The 24341-nt window shown below is 45.6% G+C and overlaps 1 protein-coding gene across 19 annotated transcripts; it reads left to right on the top strand.

Moving 5' to 3' along the window:
* Positions 1-6089: 6089 nt before the first annotated feature.
* LOC120952031 (septin-7) lies at positions 6090-24329 on the top strand. 19 transcript variants are annotated; one of them, XM_040371114.2, is made up of 12 exons: positions 6102-6199; positions 11870-12387; positions 13287-13400; positions 13680-14428; positions 14521-14773; positions 14854-15046; positions 15121-15283; positions 15725-15766; positions 16235-16400; positions 16502-16635; positions 18059-18074; positions 19012-19144. In XM_040371114.2, the coding sequence occupies exons 2-12, from the start codon at positions 12052-12054 to the stop codon at positions 19042-19044; spliced, it is 2199 nt and encodes a 732-aa protein (XP_040227048.2). In that variant the 5' UTR covers positions 6102-6199; positions 11870-12051; the 3' UTR covers positions 19045-19144. The 19 variants fall into 19 exon arrangements, with proteins under 19 accessions (XP_040227035.2, XP_040227048.2, XP_040227049.2 ...); XM_040371101.2 differs by lacking the exon at positions 18059-18074 and having other exon boundaries at positions 6090-6195; positions 19012-20536; XM_040371115.2 differs by lacking the exons at positions 18059-18074; positions 19012-19144 and adding an exon at positions 21897-24329.
* The last annotated feature ends 12 nt before the right edge of the window (positions 24330-24341 follow it).

Below are 24341 nucleotides of genomic sequence, written 5' to 3'. Positions count from 1 at the left end.
ATTAGCTAAGCTGGACGGACGGACGGGGACCCCCTTTGGTTCAGCGTCGGACAAAACTTGCAAATGAGTTGGTAAACCAAATCCACCAACCCATGACGCGCGATGGTGTAAATTAGCTTATATGTTGAGTTAGTCAATCCCTGCCCGGGCAGTCAAACCTCCGGCAAGTAATCACACACAAACACACGAGCGAGATAAAAAGGGGAACCGCTCGGAGGCTGCTGCTCCAGTTAAAATTGCGTTGCTTCCTTTCCCAGTGCTGCGCTGCCTCTCTCTCTCTCTCCCCCTTGTTAAGCTAATCATTTAAAGCTTCCTGCCTGCCTGCCTGCTTCGCGCTCGCCACTGTGGTTGTGTGGTTTATCATGCGGAGAAAAGTATGGATAAGGCGAGAAAAATCCCCCCTCTACACGCCCTTTTCCCCGACAAGTAACAACACCACCGCATCGTTGTGTTTATATATTTACAAGCAAACCGACGCATCGCCTCTCGTCAAACCCATCATGGACCATGAAACGGCGCAATCCCCGAGGTCTGGAGAAACTCAGTTTCACTTGCTTATGGGTCTGTGTCTCCCCCCTCCCCCCCTCACCCACCATTTTTTCGGGTCTTACACCAGCTCAGTCCGAATTTTTAATGTAATTTTTAACAAAACGATCTAATCTAAATGGCTTTCTCTCGATGGTGGCCCCCCCAACGCTTGTGGTTGCGTCGTCGTCGTTCGTTATTTGTTCGGCAGTTTTCCCGGGCCATGGACCCCAACTTCCGAATTTCACTTTGGAATGGCTTTTCGGTGCTCTTTCTCTCTCTCTCTCGCCCTCTTGCCCCGCCGAGGAGAGGAGGGTCAATAACAAACAAAAAAGTGCAAGGGATCGTGCGAGGCGAACGAAGATCGAGTGCACGTGGAAGGGAAAGGCTTTTATCTTTTCACACCCACATTAGCAGCGGCTGGGGCGGGTTGGGAAGCCTTTTGGTGTAAGGTGTAAGGTTTTCCACGCCCTGTCCAAGGAGATGTGGTTTTTTATTCGGTCTTTCATTTGTTTTCTTTTTTATGTTTAAGAAAATGGAGGGAAAAGGGAAAAGAAAACGGTTCCGTGATTCATGTTCTGGAGAAAAAAGCGGGAGAAATTTGATACACTTACGTGAAAGAAGCGAACCGTACGCGTTTGGTTGTGAGTTTTGTCGAAAAAATTGGCTTTTTACAAGCCTTTTTTAATTAAAAAATTATCTATCCATGCGGCGCGTGTTGTGCAGATTTGTGCCCCATTTGAAAGGCTCGTCAACTCGTCAACACGATCGCTAACTAACTAGAATCACTTTTCGCGTGTGTGTGTGTTTTTTTTACTCGCTGTACTTGAAACAACCTCCCCTCTCTAGTAGATCACTTTGCTGCCACGGAAGTGTGCAGCTTGGATTAAGCCACACACATCATCGCACCGATCGATACAATAAAGCCTCAAACCCTCCGCCCGGAAGCCCACCCCCGGGGGGGTTTCAAATTGCTCGTTACTCGGCCGTCCCAGAAAGTGAACCGGTAATGAAATCCTCAATCACCGCGGTGGTGTGTGCTGTCTGTCGATTGAGGTGGCCGAAGCAACGACATGTGGTCTGCCGGTTGCTGTTGATGTTTGAATGTATTTTTTTAGGTTTTCTTTCACCCCGCCCCATCCCATTTTTTGTTTAGAAACGTTAGACACAGCACTAGTAACGGGTCGTGTGAGAAACACTGGAAAAAACAGCCATCAATCATCGACCAGCACGGTAGAACAACACCGTAGATCGTGGTAGATCACGATCGTGTGTGCAGAGCTTACGGGGGTTTGAGCATTGTTTACATGAGGTGTGTGTGTGTGTCGGTTGCATGGGATGAGTTGTTTGAACCTTGGTATGGTTGCTTGGATGCTCTGATACATTTGTTCCATATGGAGGTCTGGCTACTATCAAGATGGGGCGTTCCAAAGGAAGATTTATAGTCCTAATTGGACGGTATCATTTGCTTGCAGGTCGTTGGAAAATTCCCTAGCATTAGTCATACTAAAAAGGTGAATAGTTTTCCAGGTGAGCTTCTATGGTTTTTTGTGAAGAAGTTGAGTCCTCTGAGTGGTCCAAAATTAACAAATGGGGGTCATTTAGGCTTTGAGGTTGTGCTGAAGGCTTCGGGAGATCCTACGGTCAACTGGATTACTGAAGATCACATCATATTCTAAATATTTGTCAAGATTCTTAAGATTTGTGTCTAAAACTGCCATTGGACGTGCTTGGACAAGGTTATTGGTGAGCAACTTTCTTTCGATACATCATGTCCTACCGGATTGTCTCCAAAACGTTCAAGATAACCGTAATCTTTTGAATTCTAACTGTCTGAACATCTAGTGATGTATTGGAACAAGTTCTTGGAGTGATTTTGATTTCGTTCTCTGTACCAGTATGCAATTTGATTCTTCCTCTGTCCATGGGGACAACCTTTACTACGCGCAGACTTCATCATCTGAGTGATCAGTAGAGACATCCTACAAGATCTTAAATCTATAGATTAATTGATGCTAAATGGGACCTTACCTCGAACATTGTTGTAAGAACATATCTGAACGATTGTTTGACATATGGTTGCCATCACTCAGTGCTGGAGGTTAGAATCTCTTCAATCTCCATGGGTAAATTTGGGAAAATTAGATGATTTATGGCAAGAACAAACAAGATGATCCGGTTGATTGTTCGATCGATCGCACTAATCAAATTATAATCCACCCGGTTTACTAAACATTCGATTGGAACTAACACATAATGTTTACAAACAAAGCTATAAAAAGCTAATGATTTTACACTCATTTTACTCCCTAACTAATTTGTGCTGTTATACTTTTCTTATTCTCTCCTGTTTCACATATATCGCCTTCTTCGTGGACGATGGATCTTCGCTACGGTACAACAACTCTCGCGCGGTACCTTGACGAACCTCCCCCCTGCGTCTGTGTGTGTGTGCTGTCGTCATCATCATCTTAAAACACCGCGCACATATCAATTTCACCATCACCTTCACCCGGGGCCGGGGCGTTACAACGCATCGCCGCAACCTGCAGCGGTAAGTATTGCGCGCGCCCTAGGTACTAGGCCCTACGGCCCCACCACGTGTACATACATTTCCACCTCGATGCGCAAGACCAAGAGCACGTACTATTCTAGCCTAGGTGTTTTTGTGTGTAGTTTCTGCCCTCCCTAACTTCATCCCTCCTGTTCACTGATCCTCCCTTTCACCCGATCCCTTCGGTTGAGTTCAGTTCGGTCGTTGCACACGTTGCAGTAGTTGAGAGGAATGGCGGTGGGGGGCTGCATCACGTGTATCACGAGTAGCATAACCAGGTGAGCCGTGATGGATGCAGCCATACCGTGGTCCGTACAAAAAAGGGACGTGCATTCTTCTTTCCCTACATGTGTATCGCGCTGATGTGTACATCGATTCTCCAGCCCCGATCGCGATCGCGTGTGTGTTGTCCAACCGTCCGAAATATTCACCCAAAACGGCATTTGGTACACATTTGGCTTGTGTCTTGGGTGCTGTAAGACAAATAAACACCGTTACCGTAACACCGTCAAGCGTGCCTGCTGCATTTGCTGGGCATTTGTTTTGGGTATCGAAGGCGCGCCGTGGTCGTCGTCCAGAAATCACTGCACCATATCGAAGCCGAAACCGAAATCAATGAAACGACGCCACACGCGTTGCATATGTTTGGAGAAAAAAGGCTCAAATCCAAACCACTGAAACAAATAACAACCGATCGTCTATCGGTGTCACGTATCCTTTTAATTGGGGCTTAAATATTTATACGCGCAACCCCAAACAATCTTGGATGCGCCAAGACCGCACGCGTGTGTGCGCGCGCGAGCGACCGTACGCGCACATGTCCTTTCACTTGCTGCGGGCTGTGGAATGCGCCGTGAATGATGATTTCCTAATGTCGTCGTCTTTGCACATTGCACACATAATGTTGGATGTACACTTTTCCACATTATGGATGCGGTAGAAAAAAACAGTTGTGCAGACAATTTGTGCGCGCTTGATCGCTCCGATGACCCCTCGATCGGGTCGGTGCGATCGAACCACTCAAATGGCTGTTGTTAAGTGTTCGATTAATTTGTGCCACCGCCACCCACCGGCATCGATCGGGGTCATTAATAACAATTCCACAACTCCGGACAGACAGGAAGCGGTGTTTCGGGTCGTTGTCACCGTTTGATGATTGCTCGTTAAGGGTTTTGGGGTTGTGATTTTGGTGGAGCGCAATGGAAACACCACGCATGACACATTGACTATGACTTGCGCGCGGGCGCTTGCTTTACGCCGAAGAATTCGATTTCGATTCGGTCAGCACAAATGGAGGCGAAGAAGTGTGTTTAGCCACCCTTTTTGTACGCTTCCATAGAATCATACGCCCAGGCCAATACGTGCCTTCGAGTAGAATATGCAAATGGTGTGTGGTTTAGTCGCGCGCGTCCATAACAAGTGCTGGAAGAGCTGGTATTTATGGAATTATGCCACATGGTGATGGTGGTGGCCCCCTTTCGTTTCGTTACCACCCTTTATGAGCAAACATGAGTAAATTCGGTAGGTCAAGCCGCAGTGTGAAACAGTTACTCGTACTACTAACTGTCCGAACGCAAGTAGCCACTTGGCCTGATTGGCCCTAAACGGTTGCCCTGTTTGACCAAAGTGTGCAACCTTCGGGCGGCGGCTACCGTCGATCGATCGATCGATCGATAACACGCTTCCCCAAATGTTTTCTCTTCTTAAGCTCCTATCTCCATCACTAGCCGCCGATGTTGATTTATCCGATATTGAATCACTTTCACGGGTTCTCTTTTTGCTTTGTTTTGTTTGTTGTAAATACTCCGAATTGGAGGGCAAAAAGCATCATCCACCCCACGATAGGAGGAGGATGTCGGATGTGGCTGCAAAAATCATTAAATGCCGCCGTAACCGCGAAGGAAAAAGCGTAAGTGAGGGAAGCAATTCGAATTCATTGTTGGGCAAGCGGGCTGCTGGTAGAGAGAGAGAGCGCGCCGGTCTTTCAACGTGGCGCGTTACGTCAGTTTGAATTTGATACACGCCACCGCGGAAGGCGAAATCGCGCGCTGCAATGGTGCGTTGAAATGATCTCGGTGCGAGATGGAATATGCCTTTAGTTCGAAAATCAATTCGGTTAGCCGAAGCCGAACAGTTACATTTTTAATCGTTTCTTCCTCTCTCTCTCTTGCTGACATAAGAGAGCGCGGGTGTCGGTGCAAGAGAGCCAAGCAAATGTTTGTAATTAATGTAACGCCTAGCAAATTCGACTAATTCGACCACGGCCAGTGTGGACGACAATGCTAACAGAGCGTGGCAGAGCAGCTGAAATCATTACTTTCCCCCGCGCTTGGCCACACGCGTCTGATTCGTGTTAGTTGAATTTTTATTTTATGAAGGGAAAGTTTGGATAAGATAAGCTGTAACCGTGGGTCTGGTTGTTGCGCATTTTTATGCGCTCGATTATGGAACTGTTGAATACTACTGCAATGATGTACGGCAAGCTTGAATGGCATCATTAATGTGAGATGTGAAACGATACCGTGGCAAGACATTATCTGGTCAAATGTCATGGTTTTTAAAGAGTTAATTCGAATTTGAAATACGATTGCCAATGATTTGCTGATAACAAAACAATGAAATGCAACTTTCAGTTTCCAAATCTGTAATCAACCGTCACTTTCAAAATGCACTTGAGCGCGTAGGACAGTTTGAATCTGTTATACGCACGGTCGAAACGCTTCGTGATGCGCTGCAAGCAAATCCACCGATGTGTGGCGTTTTCAAGCAAATCGCTGTAGCATTGTTTGTGTGTGTGAATGTATGATTTATGGATTTACGCTTTTTAAACATGTTTTGATGGTTATTTAACGTCTTTATTTGTTAATAATGCACGTCCTGTTTTCAAAATGGTAAAAACAGCAGAAACATCTTTGCGAAGTAGCTTCAATTGCCATACAAATCGCCTTTGTTCAAGCAAATCGTATTGACGTCTCCAGTAGCAAACCTTCCCGCCGGTCCGCGAAGGGTTAATCCAGCAAGCGTCACAAGTCGTTTGTGATATCGCGGCAATTCAACAGCATATTTACAGTGGCGCTGCGTTTCGGTCCGGCAGGAAGAGAAAACGACTCCCTTCAGTAGGTAGGCGTGTGAACTTTCGGTGTGCGGGATTTTTCGTAGTGCATAAAGCCCAAGTGCAATCTCGCGTGCAGTGTGTGTGATAATTTCCACTGGCAGCAGTCACTTCCAGCTCGTGCTGTGCGTTCCGGTGGACGGGAAAGGTTAGCGGGACGTGGTTGTTGCAACAGAAGGGAGAGTTGTCGTCGTCGTCGTCGTTTCGGTGTGGAAGAAGAAACGGCACACCACACACAGAGCGCCTTGCAAACACACACACTCTCGAGAGCCCCGAAAACTTGTTCAGGCAAGATTTATCGTCCACCCGTTGTTGGGTTTGGCGGAGAACAGAGAGAAGGAAGCAGGAGAGCGGGCGTTAGGTGTATGCCAAAATAGGATTTACCCTTCTGCTGTGTGCAGTGTGGAGAGGTGAAGAAGAGCAGTGAAAAGGGGACAACAAAAAGAAGCCGAGCAACTCGGTGTGAGTGTGTGTATGTGCATGTGTGCGTGCGTATCCTTTTCCAGCCCTTGGCTATGGTGCGTTTCCGTGTGCGCTTGTGTCAGTGACATCGAAAAGCAGCAGCAGCAGCAGCCTGTCAAAAGCAACGCCTGCTGGAGAGCTACCAGGACACTTTGGAGTGAAGAACAGTGAAGTAACAGTGCAGTTTTTTTGTATCTTTCGGCGACGACATTTTGGCTGGTATTATTAAATCCGTTCGTAGCGGGAACGTACGGCGCTCACATGAAATTCTAGGGATGGCAACGCATTTCTTGAGCCCGCTCCTACAACGCCACGGTGAATAACTGTAGCAACCATCTAGTACGTTAGGAATATAAGTGTCGGGACGTACGCCGCCGCTACGAACGGATTGAATAATACCAGCTTTTGCGTGATTACGGATTAAGCATAGCCCTAAAGCTAAAGTATGCAAAAGTAGTGCAAATCCTTGTGCAAAACCGGTACTGCGAATGAGGGTGTAGGTGTGTGTTGTGTGTGTGTGTGTGGAGAAGGAAACAAGGAAGCAAGGAAACAGGGCGCTCTGGTGTGCGAAGTTTTGGAAGTAATTCTTCTTCCCCAAAGCCAACACCCTTTCTGGGGGTTGGTTACAGATTGGATAAAAAAACGGAAAGAATAGTGAAGCGAAAAGAAAAGCAAGACACAACTGCACCTCGACACGATTGCACAGTTTTCAGAGCAGGACGAAGTGTGTGTGTGTTTGTGTCTGTGCGTGTGTGTGTTTGTGGGTGAAGAAACAGGACAGAAAAGAAGTGTTGAAAAAGAAGCGAGCACAGGAGCGTGCGGAGGTGGTGTGTGACTGTGTATGACCAGATATCGTCTTGTGTGGTTGTGTGTGTGTTGTTGGAAGCATAAAGAATAACTGCAACAGAAGAATAACTGTGTGTCTGGCCTGGGGGGGAGGGAGGGAGTCGCAGCATTTAACGCAGCATTAACAACAACAGCAACACCAGCAACAGCGGCACTAGAATAACTTTCAAACATCCAAAACATGACTCATAAGCCGCAAACTGGACAGCAAAACTGTTTCCAGCTCTCTTCTCTCTCCCTCTGTTTCGCTGTTTCTCTCCTTCGCGCTTACCCGTGTGGCTTGCTTTGATTTGTAGCTGTGGACCAAAAGCTCTTGCTGCTGTGGATGCAGTTTTCCATTTTTTGCAACAAAACGAAAAAGGAGAGAAAAAGCCTCGCTTCAATTGTGAAAGTGATTATTTAATCCGTCCAACTCCACCGGACCCACCAGAAAGAGAGATATGTCAGGCTGTGGGGGCTGGAGGAAAACGTCCCGAGCATTGTCCCTAGTTGGTGTGGGGTGTCTTAATGTTTCCCCGGGGAAGAAGCCGGTGCCTCTGACCACCAAACCCCCCCACACACACACATACACATGATTGATGGGAGGAAATTGGGCGAAAGTTATACTCCGCGGTGAAGTCTTTTCCTGTTCAAAATTGGAGACCGCAAGAAGGAGGAGGAAGAAGAAAAAAGCAGCAATCGGCCATGGCAAGGGGCTGTCGAAGTGCGTTTGCGCTTATCAAAAATTAAACATTACCCACATATACTCCTCCGTATCTCGGACGGTTTTTGCAGTCGCTCGGGCTAAAAGGGCAATATAAAACACACACCTTACGAGCCACTTACCACCAGCTCACGGCAAATCCACTCTAAAAAAGCGTCCAATTAAATGTTTTATTAAAAAAGATATCAATTAAGGCGGTTGTCGTCGCTCTCTAAGCTCACCGCTCTTCCCCTTACGTGCGGCTTCTTAGCCCGTTAGTTGCGGGTTCACCACACCACCGTAGAGCAATGCCGAAAAGTTGCGTATTGATTACACAATAATAAAAGCGAAAGGAAGCAGCACAGCACCGCCGAAACCACTCCACGTACGACGACGCGGCCAGCCAATGATGATGGAGGAGGAAACCGCAAAAAAGGAAACGTCTTTTTGATCGATTGTTCGGGTCGCGGTTCCCCCCTCGGTGGTGGTGGTGGTGCTGGAGGTCATTTTCATTCGGCATGTTCCGACTAATTTTAGCCGTTCTAGCATTGATTCATTGGCGGCATTAAAAGTCGTGAGTAATGAAGTACAAACATCGTGCGTGGCCTGCAGGGGTCGAGCTCTTCTAATCGCGAGGTTACAGCAGGGAATTAGTCATTGGCCATGATTGCCCTGGACTGTGGAACACTTCCGTAACGGATTGTAACTAATTGAAGAGAAATATGGACAAGAGGTACATAGGCAAAGGCTTTGAAGTATTCTGGAGAGATTTAAAACACTCATGCCTTTCCGAGCCAATGTTGTGTTATGGCCTACTATGACGAATGTCGTCGTGGCGCGAAGCACAAACATGTGCAATAAAACAAACGCTATCGTGCGTTCTGTCTTGGCTTGACCGTGGCCCATCCCCTTTGCTGTGCGCTGATAGACGCCTGAAGCAACTGCCCAGCGGGATCGGGCTCTTATCGGGCCCAAACAAAAAGTACAGACAGAAAGCAACACAAAAGACCTCTCCACGGGAGATAGAGAGGGGCCCGTGCCCGACGAGGAGGGGGCAATGTGCTACTATTGCTTCTATGGCCGCACGACACTGATTCGCACTTGAAGAAGGAATGTCGGTTGGTTTGGTTGTTGCGGCCACGTCCGTGTTTTGACGTGCCCAGTACACACCACCGAGCCGCGAAGTGATGAGCGCACGTACTTCTCCGCGCCCCACTATATTGCACCGGAAGTCTCTATCCCCCCCCCCCCCCCCCTCCCCTCTAGTTCCCCAAACAAGTCAACAAAAAAGAGGTAAAACGGGGCCGCACGCGGGGCCAGATTTTTTTGGACACAGCGCAGAACAGAGATATACGCATTTTTAGAGCTCTTACTTACTTGGGTGTGTTGTTACTTTGCCCATCCGTGTCTCTACTATTTGGAAGGTCTGGTGAAGTGGAAGCAGAACGTTTAAACACACACACACTTGAAACGGGTAATGCTCAGCATATTTCTTCTTCTGGAGGGATACGCAAGAGAGGCACCGGGATGAGGGAGAGGGCGGAGAGGAAGTTGCTTATGCGGCAACTTATTCCACACACATGTGTTGTTGTTGTTGGGCCATCGCTAAGGGCAGGCTGAAGCGGTTGAGTCAGTACCATTCGGCGGTTGGACAAAACGTGGTAGAAAAAATCACGATCATACTTATTCCGGGAAGCCGGGAATGTACGACGAGTGCAGTGTGAACGAACGCGCGTTTTAGGTCATATGCCGCCGCGATGTGCATCAACCGCGTCTTGGTCCTGTTGCTGCTGTTGCTGCTGCTGGTGTAGTTGTTGGGCGACAGCGTGTTTATTTGTCCGCGCCCCATCCCATAAGCCCTTAAGACCTATTGGAGTTGCTCCGTGAGAGAATGGACAGAGATTCATCTTTTTTTTTTGTTCGTCTTCTCTCGCTCTGTTCTGTTTATAATTGATCCCGCCGAGTGCCCTGCTGCTGCTGTCTAACCGTTTCCGCCTGGTTTCATCAGCTAGGGTCATACATACGCACTCACACTGGCCTTGTCGCACCATCGGAATCGGATGCAATCGGAGCAATGGACGGCGGGACTATCGGAATGTTACATCTCCATTTTGCTACGGCGCGTAGGCAACATTAATGCCTCACATACACGTTCTTGCCACAGCACAAACGGATACATTGTGTCACATAACGCGCACATCTTAAGATCGACACAGTTCCGTGCCCAGATGCTTTTTTTCTCGTTCCATTAGCACAACCAACCGGGAGAGCACCATATGGGTCGTGGGGAGAAAAGGCAAATGTAGACGCAGCATGAAGGGCATGAAATGCACGCGGTGAACTACGCTGTGCGAAACAAACGGTGCGAAATAAATGCAGTAATGCATCTTGCATTCATTATCATACACTTGCTGCAAAACGCATGCGCGTGACGTAAAGTCAAGGCAAAAAAAAACCTCCGTGCGTGGAGGAGAGGGAGAATGAAGGAGAAGCATACGAGAGATAAGAAAGATAGAGCGCGCGTTGTTGCTGGTGTTAGAGACTATTAACAGTAATGCTACAACTGCTACTACTACTTCCACGGTCACAACGCGGCAGCGGCGGCGGCTTCGGCTGGGGGGAACGTAAATTATTTCATTTGGAATGAATTAAAACCACTCTCGGTCACCGACAATCATACACTGAGCCATTGCGAACATTGCGTCTTTCCGCTTCCAGTGCGTTACGGGGCTTTGCCCATAGAGAGAGGGTTGATTTATTTACATTGAATCATTGCCAATCATTGTGTGTACTTTTATTGGCTTTCCATTGCCGCCGTAGCGTTAATCTTTCGCTTACCGATCGGTTCATTGCTTAGAATGGCACGGAACGATGAGTCTTAAGGCGACAAACAAACGGTACTCTCTCTCTCCCTACACCGCCATCCGTTTATGTTTAAGGTCTGCGGCCCCGTTAGACACACATTCACACACATAAACGCCGTACTTGGACGATGGGTAACTGAGACATCGCCAAAGCGACGCTGGGTGGTGGGGTGTGTCATGCAAAAAAGGAGATCTTTTCATAAATATTAATAATGCATATAAACCGCCCGTGTGTCCCTTCACCGCGCGTGTGTTTCCCGCGCAAACTGCAACTGCGCCCGTGTGCATGGTCCCGCGCCCACCGCCCACCACTCCCCTGCGATACATCGTGCGAATATGTGTGCGATTTCTAAACGATTACCAGACCTCTATAACCTCAGCAAGGGAGAGAGACGATCGTTTGTTTCAATTAGATATTACGACCACCTACCCTAAACAACGGCTTCGGCACACAGTGTGGGGACAACGCAAACCAACCCCCACGGCGGGGACAGCACAGTTCTTCTTCCCGTTTTGCTTAATTTATAGCTCGTTGTAAGTGATCGCTTTCGATTCGCGGCAGTACACAATCACACACAAAAGTCGCGCCAGCCAGTGCGTTATCGGAAAGGTCGCGTGACGTGAGTGGGTCAAGATGCGTCGTGTGTGTGTGTGGCATTCCTTCTGGTAAACGCTTACGGCTGCAGCAGTCGGCCGGACCAGACGGACACTCTTTCCTCTGACTCTGAAAGCGATCGATCTTCATCGATCGTGCTTCTTCAAGACTGCATTTCTCTACGCGGTTTGCGCAAGCAGGAGTTCTAACCTTACGTCCAATTTTTAAGAATGTTTCCAGCCTAGTTTGTGTAGTGTCGCGAAGAAATAAAACGATAAGAACACTGAACGAACGAACGCAAGTGTGACAGGTGTCCCCGCGTCCCATCACTCTTCCTGTTTTCTCTCTGTGTCTAGTGTGCATGTACGCGTGAGTGTGTGATAAGCGGTGATATAAGCAGAGTATGAAAATATGAGTACATCAACGCCCACAGCACAGCAGACGGCCGGACCCGGTGCCGGTGGACCGCCAGTACCGCCGGTGAAGCCCGTTCTTTCGTCGCCCGGCGCCTACATGGCCAACTTCCAGGGGTCGGGTGGTGGCGGCGGCGGTGGTATGCCAGTGGCGGCACCCCCCATTACGGCCGGCATCCACGGGACGAACAAAACGCACGAGAAGCCGACGATCGCCGCCCGGCCCATTCCACCTCCGAAGCTGCCAAACTACTCGTCATCATTCAACAAGATCGATCGAGATCGCAACGAATTCACCAAGATCGACAAAGCGGAACGGGAAAAGGTTAGCCTGGTGAGGAACCGCGACAACTTGCGTAGTAGTGGGGGAGGGGAGGGGGGAGGGGATATGGATGAGAGGATCATCATCGATCGATCGCTCCAGTTGCCGGAAGATGATCCTTCTTTACCGGATTGCGTGTTTGTGCTTTCTTTTCCAAAAAGGGAGAGGAAAACGGTTAAATTTTATTGATTATTTCATTAAATCGGCTCTTTGGCTCTTTGAAATGTGCCTACCATCCGATCATGGGTGGAGATCGAGCTCTGCATACAGACACAAACTAAAACAAACAGTTGCGTATGTTGAGGAGGGTTTGTTTACCTCTCAATTGCGGCAATAATGTAATCATCACTGGATGGATGGTAATAACAATCCTTCGGGATTGGTGCGGGTGTTACGATGCTCACTGTACCCCGAAGTGTGTGCCGTTTCTTAATGCCTGTCGGCGAGACGTTGCGCCTGGTTGGGTTTTACCTTCACGTCCCGCTGCTGCAGCAGAACGAAGGAATCTTCGGTGTTTAGAAAGAGGGTGGAAAAGGAACAGACAAGCCCGACCAGTCAGTCAGCCGTCAGGCAGGGAGCTACTAATGACTAATTTCACGCTCCATTTCCGCGGTTTCCTTTTTTTTCTAAAGCTGTCTGTTTTACATTATGTTAGATTTAGTTTGCTGTTTCGTTTGTTATTAAATTTGAAAATTAATGTATTTTTGTTTTACAACCAGTTTTCGTATAAACGATAAGGATCTGTGTGGTTAGAATAGTCGTGCCCGTCGCGTTGCCTAAATTTTTCAATTAATCTTTCGTTCTCCCCGGTGTGTCGTTGTTCTTCGTTGCGTGTGTGTGTATGTCACCCTGTGTTTGGTTCGGTTTTATTAATTGATTCGTTTTTTTTGTTTGGTATGTGTGCTTTTCAGTTGGCAACGAAGCGCGAAATGTTCTTCAAGTCGGAGAGCAACAGTCCGTCCGGACCGCCACCAAATCCACCGGTAGGGCTGAACAGTCTCAACCTGGCTAACAACAACGTGATCGTGAGTTGAGCTTTGCGTTGTGTGGTTGGCTTCCTACTTTGCTCCCGCTTCCTCCCCTCCCCTCCTTGCTCGCTCGCTCGCTTGCTCCTTGTGCTCTTGCTCTCTTCACATCGTTGTGCATTATTCCGCTTTCAACAAGCTCTAACCTCCTATTTGCCTACTAACATTGCCTTTAGTCCCCCCCACCCCACATCCCCTCATTCAGCTTTATTAATGTGGCAAACTAACAGCTAATCCAACACTTCCGTCTCGCTTCTCTCATTCTATCTCTCTCCGCAGCATAATAACAGCGCAAACGCGGCCAACGATAAACACAGCACGGCAGGGCTCACTAACTCGGTTGGCGGCGGCGGCGGCGGTGGCGTCACTAACAACAGCTCACCGGCCGCGGTCTCGATTGGCGCAATGGTCACCAATAACAATCACAACGGTCTGAACGGTGCACCGGCCACGAATGGTAGCGCTGTGCACGCGGCAGCAGCAGCGGCGGCGGCAGCAACCGGGAACAACAATCTCGGCGGAGGTGGTGGCGGTGGCGTGAACGGGCTGGCGACCAGCATGAACAGTATTTCGCTGAAGGAGAAGCGGGACGCCCTGCTGAACCATCACGATAGCGGTGCGAACGGTCACCACGGTCATCATCACCATGCGGATGCGGCGAACGCGAAGCTAGCGAACGAACGGCACGAGAAGGAGAAGCCGGTGATGAAAACGAAGCCGAAGGAGCTGGACGGGTACGTTGGGTTCGCGAACCTGCCGAACCAGGTGTACCGGAAGGCGGTGAAGAAGGGCTTCGAGCTGACGCTGATGGTGGTGGGCGAGTCGGGGCTGGGCAAATCGACCCTGATCAACTCGATGTTCCTGTCGGACATTTACCACGCCGAGCAGCATCCGGGACCGTCGAAGCGCATCAAGAAGACGGTGGCCGTCGAGAGCACCAAGGTGCTGCTGAAGGAGAACGGCGTCAACCTAACGCTGACGGTTGTCGATACGCCCGGTTTCGGTGATGCCGTTGACAACAGCAACTGGTAGGTCGCAGAGAGGGAGATAGAGCGAAGCTTCTTTGTGCCATAACCCTTGCTCGGTTAATGCAATGTGTGTTCTATACTCTATTCTACAGCTGGCTACCGATAGTGGACTTTGTAGAGTCGAAGTACGAGGAGTATTTGACGGCCGAGTCACGCGTCCACCGAACGGCGCTGCCCGATTCGCGCGTGCACGTTTGTCTGTACTTTATTGCCCCGTCCGGGCATGGGCTGAAGCCGCTGGATATCGAGTTCATGCAGCGACTGTGCGATAAGGTGAACATCATTCCGGTCATTGCCAAAGCGGACACGCTGACTCCGGAGGAAATCACTCTCTTCAAGAAACAGGTAATGTTGTTTGTGGTGGAGAGGCAAACTGTGTGTCTGACTGACGGACGTATACAATGGGGTGTTCTGTTCGATTGCAGATTCTAAACGAAATCGCTCAAAATAAGATTAAAATCTACGATTTCCCGGACCCGATGGACGAGGAGGAGGACGCAAAAGTACTTCGCCAGCTGCGCAGCCGCGTTCCGTTCGCTGTGGTCGGTGCGAATGCAATTATTGAGATCGATGGTCGCAAAGTCCGTGGACGACGCTACCCGTGGGGAGTTGCTGAAGGTACGCGAGAACGAAGGGAGGGTGTTCGTGGGTAGAAAACTATATCACACATTTCTTGCCCTTTTGCATTTTAGTTGAAAATTTGGACCATTGTGATTTCATCGCTCTGCGCAACATGGTCATCCGGACGAATCTGCAGGACCTGAAGGATGTGACAAACAACGTGCACTATGAAAACTATCGCTGTCGAAAGCTGGCCGGTTTGGGTACCGATGGCAAGGCCAAACTAAGCAATAAGTAAGCACTCGGGGCACGCAAAAACCGAATCTCGAACCTCCCGTCCTTGTCGGTTTGGCCTGTGCTATTTTCTATCTTAAATCTCATTTCTAATTTGTTGGCTTTCTTGGTTGTGTGTGCATTTTTTTCATTTTGCATTTTGCAATAGCTGCTCTAACGTTACATCAAATTCACGGTCCAGCTACGAATGGTTCCACGAGAGTGAACGTGGGGCGGGTGCTTTGCCCCCTTCCGTTCTCTTGCAACCATTCGGAGCTGATCCGGGAGTGTGTATGATGATGGTTTATTATTATTTATTATTATAACACACGCGTGTGCATATTTAAAACACTGCTGCTACTGCTCAGTTTAACACTAAATTCATTTTCATTTCTCACCCTTTTAAAACCAAAAAAAAACAAAAACACAAAACAAACGACCCCATATTCATCACTCATCCAGCTTATGCAATATTGGAACTGTTAACACAAACGGTACTGGATGGTAAGTCAGTCTACATGGTAAATGGGAAAACTAACTGGTATTAGTGTTATCATAGCATCTTTCCATCTCGCCCCCTTCCTCGTTTAGTGGCTGGGTGGTCTCTATGAAAGTGAAATCCCGCTCAACCTCTCGGCTGGTTATGGTTTAAACCCAAAACTCCGGAACACTTCCGGTGGGATTTCATTTTGATAGAGTCTTCAGCATCTAAACGCGATGTGTGTGCGTGTGTATCACAGCATAAATGAAACTCTTCAACAGCTCATCAGCATAATCTGTGCTTGCATGCATGGCTTCTTTATTCGTCCGTTCGTTTATCGCATTCATTTAGTTGCTAATGAAAAAAGAAAACATGAATAGCTTTCTGTACCACCGTGCATGTAGAAGAAGCAGAGAGAAAAGCGCGTTTTGAAATGAAAGAATAGTGCGAAATGGATGATACTCACGAAAACGTTGAAACTTGTCCCACAGGAATCCACTGGCTCAGATGGAGGAGGAAAAGCGGGAACATGAATCGAAGATGAAGAAAATGGAAGCCGAAATGGAGCAAGTGTTTGAGATGAAGGTGAAGGAGAAGAAACAAAAGCTCAAGGACTCGGAGGCCGAACTAACCAGACGTCACGAGGAACGAAAGAAGGTGATGGATCGAGCCGGGAGGAGATTCAGCATCATTTGATGTTGGCGTTGATTGACACAAACGGAGTACATGAAATCTAATGAACCAATTCCCATTTTTAGGCACTCGAGCTTCAAATTCGTGAGCTGGAAGATCGCAGAAAGGCTTTCGAGCAGGAGAAAGCCGAATGGGAACAGCAAAACGGTGTCACGCTTGACGAGCTGCGCCGCAAGAGCCTCGAAGCCAACAGTAAAGAGTAAGTATTAGTAGCTTTCGGATGTGTACCTTCTTCTTGCTCACTTTGTTACTTGTTACGGTTTTCTTCGATACCTTTTTTGAACATTTTTTCTGTGTAATATGTTTGGTTTTTAGTTTTCAAAATCCCCCTTTTCCCTGTCTCGCCAACGATCTCCACCATTTTTAAATCAGCAAAACACTCGGGGCCATTCGGGGCTCGAGGCTAAAGCAGGCCAAAGGAAGGCTAATAGTAAACAGTAGTATTAAACGTAAACCGATAGCTTGCCAACAACAAGTAAGAGACCTTCGTGTAGGCTTCTGGGGGTGTGCTTTTGGATTTTGACCCATCAACGATCGATTCGTCGTTAGTAATCGTATTATACTTTTTACCCATGATCACCATGCTCTAATGGGCCTGCTCATATTAGTTAAAGAAACTTTTTTGAACGACAAAAGCAATTCTTATTCAACAACCCGTCTGGGTATCGTTTTGTACAGCATCGTTGCGATTTTGTTATCTTATTGTATGTTTTTGTTCATTTTGATTGTTTTCTTCAAATCACATGAATGATGCTCTTATTACTACAAAATGTTGCCGTGTGTTCTTGTATACCTTTTGATTCATTTTGATCAACGCTCTGTTCAGTTGTTTTGTGCCTTACCTGCTGTGCCTTACTTGTGTCAATACTCTCGTGCTGCTCTATTTCGCTTGCCTATCTTCTGTTTCTCGCAACCTTGGCGGGACTTTCGTCTGTTTTCGATGGATAGCATTTTATGTGGTGTAACTGGAATGATCTTTTTTGGTTGTTAAATTATCCAGAATGCAGAACTACTGCTGTTGCCTAATTTCAGACTCTTTCATTCCCACTCTCCTATGTGTCATGTCTAGAGAAAATCCCAGCTACTGTCCTAATGCTTATTTGTGGTACTATTTGATTTGCGTTTGTTTTATACTTTTAGTGAGTTTGTTATGTTTGTTTTTACTTATTCATTTTGCTTCCGCTTTCTACATGTTAGTTTGCTTCATTGAGCTTATTGTTGTTTTGTGTTGGACCTTATCGTCGATCGGTCGGTTACGTTTGTATACTTTATGTGTTTGTATAACAGCCAAAATACGATACAGACTTATGAACAGAAATTTATTTGGTTGTTTTCTTCTTCTTCTTTTCCCCTCTTGTTTACCCTTGCCATCATACGAAACAACAAAAACAAACACACAAACAAAACATTGAATCCAAACTTCTTTTCCAAACCCTTAAACCAAAATTTATGCTATTGATGATGATAAAATAACATGGCATAACACAAAACTGCGCTCTAAATTCTATCCTATCCTAATCTCAATACAAACGGCACACGGATACTCTGGAAAACACACACGCGCAATATTTTCATAATTCGTATGAAAACAACAAATAACACTTTATCAAACAAACAAACAGGAAGAGAAATTTTTGTGTGAGTAAACATGACGAACCGTTTTGCCTTTTCCATACTCTTCAATCTACACTTTGTTTTTGTATATACTGAATATACAAACATCAAAATTGTGCATTTTTTCGTATTAAAACAGCATTTGTCACTCATTTTTTTTCCTTACACATGACGCGATCTTCTTACTGCTGGAGCATACTGCTATCACTTTACAAACAAAATGTATCTTTATCGACACATATTCCACGTGTAATGTTAAGGCAAATTCATTCCAACCGTTTAAGACCATGAATCACACTCCTCCAGCACCACCACACTCACTTCATTCTGCATCTGCATACATAGCGCCGTACGCGTTGGGTAGGATATGTGCTGTGGTAATATTTAATGTTGATTATGAACATTGCATTAACGGTGTAAATAATTTGAGATTTCGTTTTGAAGCGTTTTGTATGTCTCTTGTGGTATTAAATATAAACTCACAACAATTCGCGGAACTTTTGGTGGTATTTGGACATTTCTGTCTGGATAGCAAAGCAAAGCTGACGAATAAAACTCCAACACACTACTTCCAAACACACTTCTGGGTTACACATTTACCTCAAAGTTGTAATTTTCAACACAGCGTGAAAGAGATTCTGTGTTGTGTGTGTGTGTGTGCATGTAGTACCTGCTAACAATGGTAAAGTGTTATAATATGACCGACACTTTGTAAAATAGATGATAATACATGTAAAATTAGATGATACACACAAGCAATTAGCGAGCCAACCGATCATCGTCTGCATAGATGGTGAAATATAGTGCAAAGCGCAAACACAATTGGTACATTATTTGTATAAAAAACACACACTCTAGTTGAACTCTATATCCCGTGTATGTTTGTATGAAGTAGTAACACCTCTCCAATCCCTTGATGTACAACTGATGTAAAAACAAATGCCCCCCAAATGCTTTCCAGGACCGCGTCTCTTGCATCAAGAAGTTCCGATGAGTCGAAGGGCAGGCGCGTGTTTGGATCGTTGCTGCGTCGGCACACTAGCTTCGGGGCGCCGGACGCCGTCCGTGGCGTTACCGGGGCGGCCGGTTCGACTTCCACTCTCACTACTAGCGCTAACAATAACGGCAGCACGGTGCCACCCAGCCCGCAAGATCATAACGATTCGTAAATGTGTGTGTGTGCGTGTTGTTTTGAGCGGTTGGTTTCGTTTATTTCGTTGATTCCGGGACTTTCATCATCACGAAAAATGCATAACACAGTAAAACAGTCTCCACGGAACGAGATCGCTTCTCGCGGCAAGGTGTAGCTGCATCTATATTTCATGTGAATGTGTATGACCAAGCGCGGAACAACCATCCATAAATATCAAAATCTCACCATGCAAACCAACCGCAGTCGCCACACCACCATTCGCCACTAGAATTACTAGCGTACTACTAAAGCTCGCCTCACTGTTTACTCTTCTGCACCCACCCACTCTTACTTGTGTGTAACTTTCATCTCATTTATGCGATCAATTGTAGACTAAATGAAGAGGGTGAAGAAACAGTAAGGTAAACGCGCATTACTTACCATAAACCGCACTCTAACCAATCCCTACCACACACCACTCGTTCGTCGAAGCTAATATCTATCAGCACTGTGGAGCGGATGCTGAGTGGCAAACATAGTGGGACACATAGTCAAAGGTAGACGGAACGTTGGTATACTATATATATTAGAAGGGTAAAAAGGAGAATGCAAAAGCATTTATAAAAGCAAGCAGCATTACTCGGATAGTGTAAATGTAAAGTTTCCTTCTGGTAGTCTGGCTGGACACACACACTATTGAGATATATTTCCCGCAGGGAGGCGGCACACACCGTGTACCGCTTGCTATCTTCAACTATCTTTTACTCCGTAATAAGTACATCAGTCAAAGGAATAGGGAAATCGATCGCAAAACAAACCTAACTAACCAAGTGGATCATCCAACCACATATGCAATAGAATGTAGCGTACGCGAATACAAATATTCTAGTGAGAAGGGCTTTCCTTACATATACTACAGTGCAGTGACGACGCGCGAAGTAGTAGTAGTATTATACAGAGAAGATAGATTGCGGAGCATATTTGGTATAGATTTATGAGCTTTTTCGAAAATATCCCACAAGTCACGACGGTTACAGGAGGGGAAATTAGAGTGGAAAAGGTTGCAGTAGATTTAAGATTTAAATGTTTTCATTACCACGACTCTACAAAGAAAGTGTAATACTCACCCGTTTTTGGTTATAACTGTATCTCGGAGAAGGCATTGTTGGGATGGTTAATTTTATGTGTCAATTTTTATGTGTGCTTTCATCAATTGAGGGTTCGTCCCCCGTGTATTTGTCCTATGTGTATGTTTTGTAATCTCGTTACTATTACTACTAATTTACATCCAAAAGCAAACAAAACCGTATCATTATAACGCTCCTTTTGTAGTGGGAAATTAATACAAAACCATATAAACAAAAACATCACCGTTTTAGGAGGGCACATTTAGGGCAGATGGTTCTGATATATAATAAAATGGAAGAGGAAATAATTACATGTACGAAAGGCAATAGGAAACAAAACTGCTGTTTTTGAAATTCTTAACCCAAAAACTGTGGAGAAAGATGAAAATGCTTAAACAAACAAACAAACAAACGGCACAAAATAAATGATACAGCAGAAGCAATGAACGTAAAGTTTCCACATTAAAACCATTTGGCTCATGCGAACAAACTGACAATCTCTTGGCTGGCATTTTTCTTTCACACTTTCCCCCCTTTCTCTATTCATACTCAATACTCGTCCTGCATTCTTCATGCTCTCTCCCTGTTGTAACCACAACCATCTTCTCCATCTGTTTCTGTTACTGGACATCTGGGGGATTTGACACACTCTGTCTGAGGTATTGATCAATTAACTTACATCCTGTAAACTCCCTTGCTAGTACCAGAATCACATTGACACTATTATACATTAACACATTATACTACCCTCTCCTCTCTGGGCCTTAGATTGTATCCTATGTTATGATAACGTGCACACCTTCATTTCGTTCCATGTATGCGTGTGTGTGTGTGTATTTGTGTGCGTGTTGTCCTTCTTTTGTTTTACATTTGTATATCTCTCTACAACTCTCTTCCATTCTCTCTCTCTTTCGCTGCATGTTGTTTTGAAAGGATCAAGTTCGTTTCGAAATGATTTGTTTTATCTTTGCATGTACCCTTTTCCGCACAGTTTATGCACCTTTCACTAGTAACAGTTGGCTTTTCCTATCACTTTGAGGATGTTATCATTGTTTCGTGAAACTTTTGCTTAATTTTACGTTTACTACCTACATGCTTGTTGTTGTGTTGTGCAACGTTATCTATTGTGATCTATGCTTTTATTAGTCTGTAGAACACGATCAACAATGTGGATATTCGTATCTTGGCCTGGGTTTTGTGTAGATAAACTAAGACACCCAAAAAACCCCCGCTCAAGGCAGGTAACACCCTCGGTAGTTAGAGTTTTAGTCAAGATCATTACACCTCTACATGAAATCTCCGCAGAACCAAAACCACTCCTCCAGAAATAGCTTTATCTATCTTTGGCGCTATGCAGTAGTTGTTAGCTTCTCGCCCCGGTCTCCGTTTGCCGTATCCTTACCTTCGTTTGATTAAATCGTTTTCGTATCCTGCAAGATTTTACTTCCTTCCTTTGTATACCCATTTTGCTCTACACCTTGATTATTCTTCTAGAGGTACTCTTTTAGATTATATGCTATGAAATTCGTTTTGTTTTTCTTCCCTCATTTCTCAACATTACCTCCCTGCTCACCGACTCCTTTTCAGAACTGTGGACGGCAAAGGTAAGAAAAAGAAGGGCCTTTTCTAGAGTTTCGCTCACCGTTAGAGTGTGGTGTAAAGGACGGTGGGAAGAAAATGTGCGCACACTGCTATTACTACTACCACTACTACTACCACCCGGAGATTGGCCAGCGATGATTGATGACGCGGACGATGAAGATGATGATAAGGATGATACGGACGAGATGAATGTGTGGTGGCTGGGATGTCAGGAAATGCAGAGAGCGGTACGGGAGTGGATCCACCCTAAATATATGCCCCGCTCGGATAGAAATGGCACAGGCGCACACTTCCGCCACTACCGCCATTACGGTCTGCTACTACAGCTCAAACGGCGTCTACTAAAAACAGAATTCCCCCAACAAAAAACTCCCCCCAACTGTGCTGGAGACGCGACTGCCACAGTCGAGTATAGTTTAGGTAAGGTTTAAAAAGACAGTTAAACAAAACCGATCATAGCATCACCGCTAGCCACCCGCCACTTCACGATCATCTATCCTCTGTCGCATCCTAGCAAAACAAAACACAGCCTCTCTTTCTCCCTCGTTCCGCTCACCCGCTCATCATGCTTCCCGATCATCATACAGTATACTTCATAAGAGATTAGTAACACCATCGGTCACAAGAAAAGGAGAAAGAGCAGATATTTTTAGGCAGATTTTCTCCAGCTGCGCTAGTACTAGTGAACGGAAATTCTAGTACGATCGCGCGCACAACACTTCACACTGCTGCTGACAGTGCTTCAGGGCGATGGCGACATTGACGAAAACAGAGGGACAAACCAGCCGTGTGTTGTGTGCTTGTATTAGTGCACTACGCAAACGAGGGCCTACGGAAGGGAGCGAAATGCGATAAAAACATATATTTTGGTGTATAGTCCATTGGAATTAAGCTTAAAAAATACGCGACGACTTACAATTAAACGAGAGCGCTGCACCTCATATTATTTCTTGCAGGGCTATATAATCGAGTGTGAATGACTTTTCTCTGCCGCATGCACGAATGTTGCTTTCTTTCAATCTTCAAATAGAGAAATTAAGAACGGTAAATCCTACATTACCGGAAGGTAATGTCCCGTACAAGCAACACCTTTGGTATGATATAAAATTCATGAATGCTAGAGAAAAAAAATGTTCAGAAAACACATAAAACGGCAACCTTAAAATCGGTCCTCCCCCCACCGTACACCGCACGAATGGAAAGAGCGTGACTGTGAAGGTTGTAAAGACCGGATTAATGGACGAACCACGCAAAACAGTTTGGTACCAACACACCAACAAATCCATTTCCCCCCCCACAAGCAGAGAGACAGATATGCCATATATATAGACATTTAGAGTATGTATATTTATTAAATTATTTTTAAGAAAACATGGCTTATTTTTTATATGAAAAAGACAAGAGAGCGAGAGAGGGAGAGAGAGAGGGTATTTGTAACCCGGTTTTTCTTTTTATATTTACAAACACACATACACACACAGGCGCAATACACTATTGTTTAATAAAGTGATAAGGAGTAAAGGGTTGCGAAATGAAGGAGCGAGCAGCGAGAGACATACATAAAAGTTTCCTCTAAAAAATGGACGACATTGACAAGAGCAGCTAATAATGCAATATGCAAATGTTACTATGTTAAAAGATTACAAAAAAACGGAGGGAAAAGTAAAGAAAAAAATCACGCAAATGAAAACGAATCAATCAATAGCCAGTAATCAACAAGTATAAAACAATATAAAACAAGAGCAGATAAAAGGAGAGAGAAATAAACAGCAACACGACATGTTCGTGTACACATGTTCCTCTAAAGTTAAAATTAAAGGGAAGAGATATAAAAACAAAACAAATATGCTTAACTAAGCAAGTAGCAGCAAGATAAAACAGAAACAGTAATTTGAAGATAGCAAACAGATGATAGATTTCTTCCCGTTCGTAGAGACGGTTCGATTTCTGTTAAAAAGACATTCGCTAAGTACAACACCATATATTTGATATAAGATCAGCATAAGAACAACACGACAAACGGCGGTACCAATAGCGGTTAACAGCAGCAGTGATTTTTAGCTACAAACACACACAGACACACACACACTCGCATTCACTCACCAGGATAATAGAGCACAAACGTCCCATTTTTTCGATCATTTACGATTTAGCGCAATTTATGCAAAACATAGGCACAGGCACAGGAATTTTTACCTTGATTAGATAGAAAAAAAGTGTAAGTAGTGTTGTTTTTCTTGTCGATCGTTTGCGATAAGAGGAAGAGAACTCAAAACTCCCCACCACCATCCGGTTAACCATCTTTTTGAAAAGGCAATTGCTGCTATAAACTAGTCGAATTTTTGTACTAAAAACTACACTCAAGATAAACAAAAACAACGAAATAAATAAGGTAGGGAGAATTGGAAACATTTGAAACGGTTTAGTCGT

Source organism: Anopheles coluzzii, chromosome 2, assembly GCF_943734685.1.
Source record: "Anopheles coluzzii chromosome 2, AcolN3, whole genome shotgun sequence".
Taxonomy (NCBI): Eukaryota; Metazoa; Arthropoda; class Insecta; order Diptera; family Culicidae; genus Anopheles; species Anopheles coluzzii.
Note: the sequence above shows the minus strand (reverse complement) of the source record. Positions and strands in the feature narration are given on the sequence as shown.

What these genes read in the sequence shown, in the direction of transcription:
- LOC120952031 (XM_040371101.2), top strand. Translation starts at nt 12,052, where the DNA reads ATGAGTACATCAACGCCCACAGCACAGCAGACGGCCGGACCCGGTGCC. An exon ending in GCCGTTGACAACAGCAACTG is followed by an intron (nt 14,429 to 14,520) that starts GTAGGTCGCAGA and finishes TCTATTCTACAG; the next exon opens with CTGGCTACCGATAGTGGACT. An exon ending in AACACAAACGGTACTGGATG is followed by an intron (nt 15,767 to 16,234) that starts GTAAGTCAGTCT and finishes CTTGTCCCACAG; the next exon opens with GAATCCACTGGCTCAGATGG.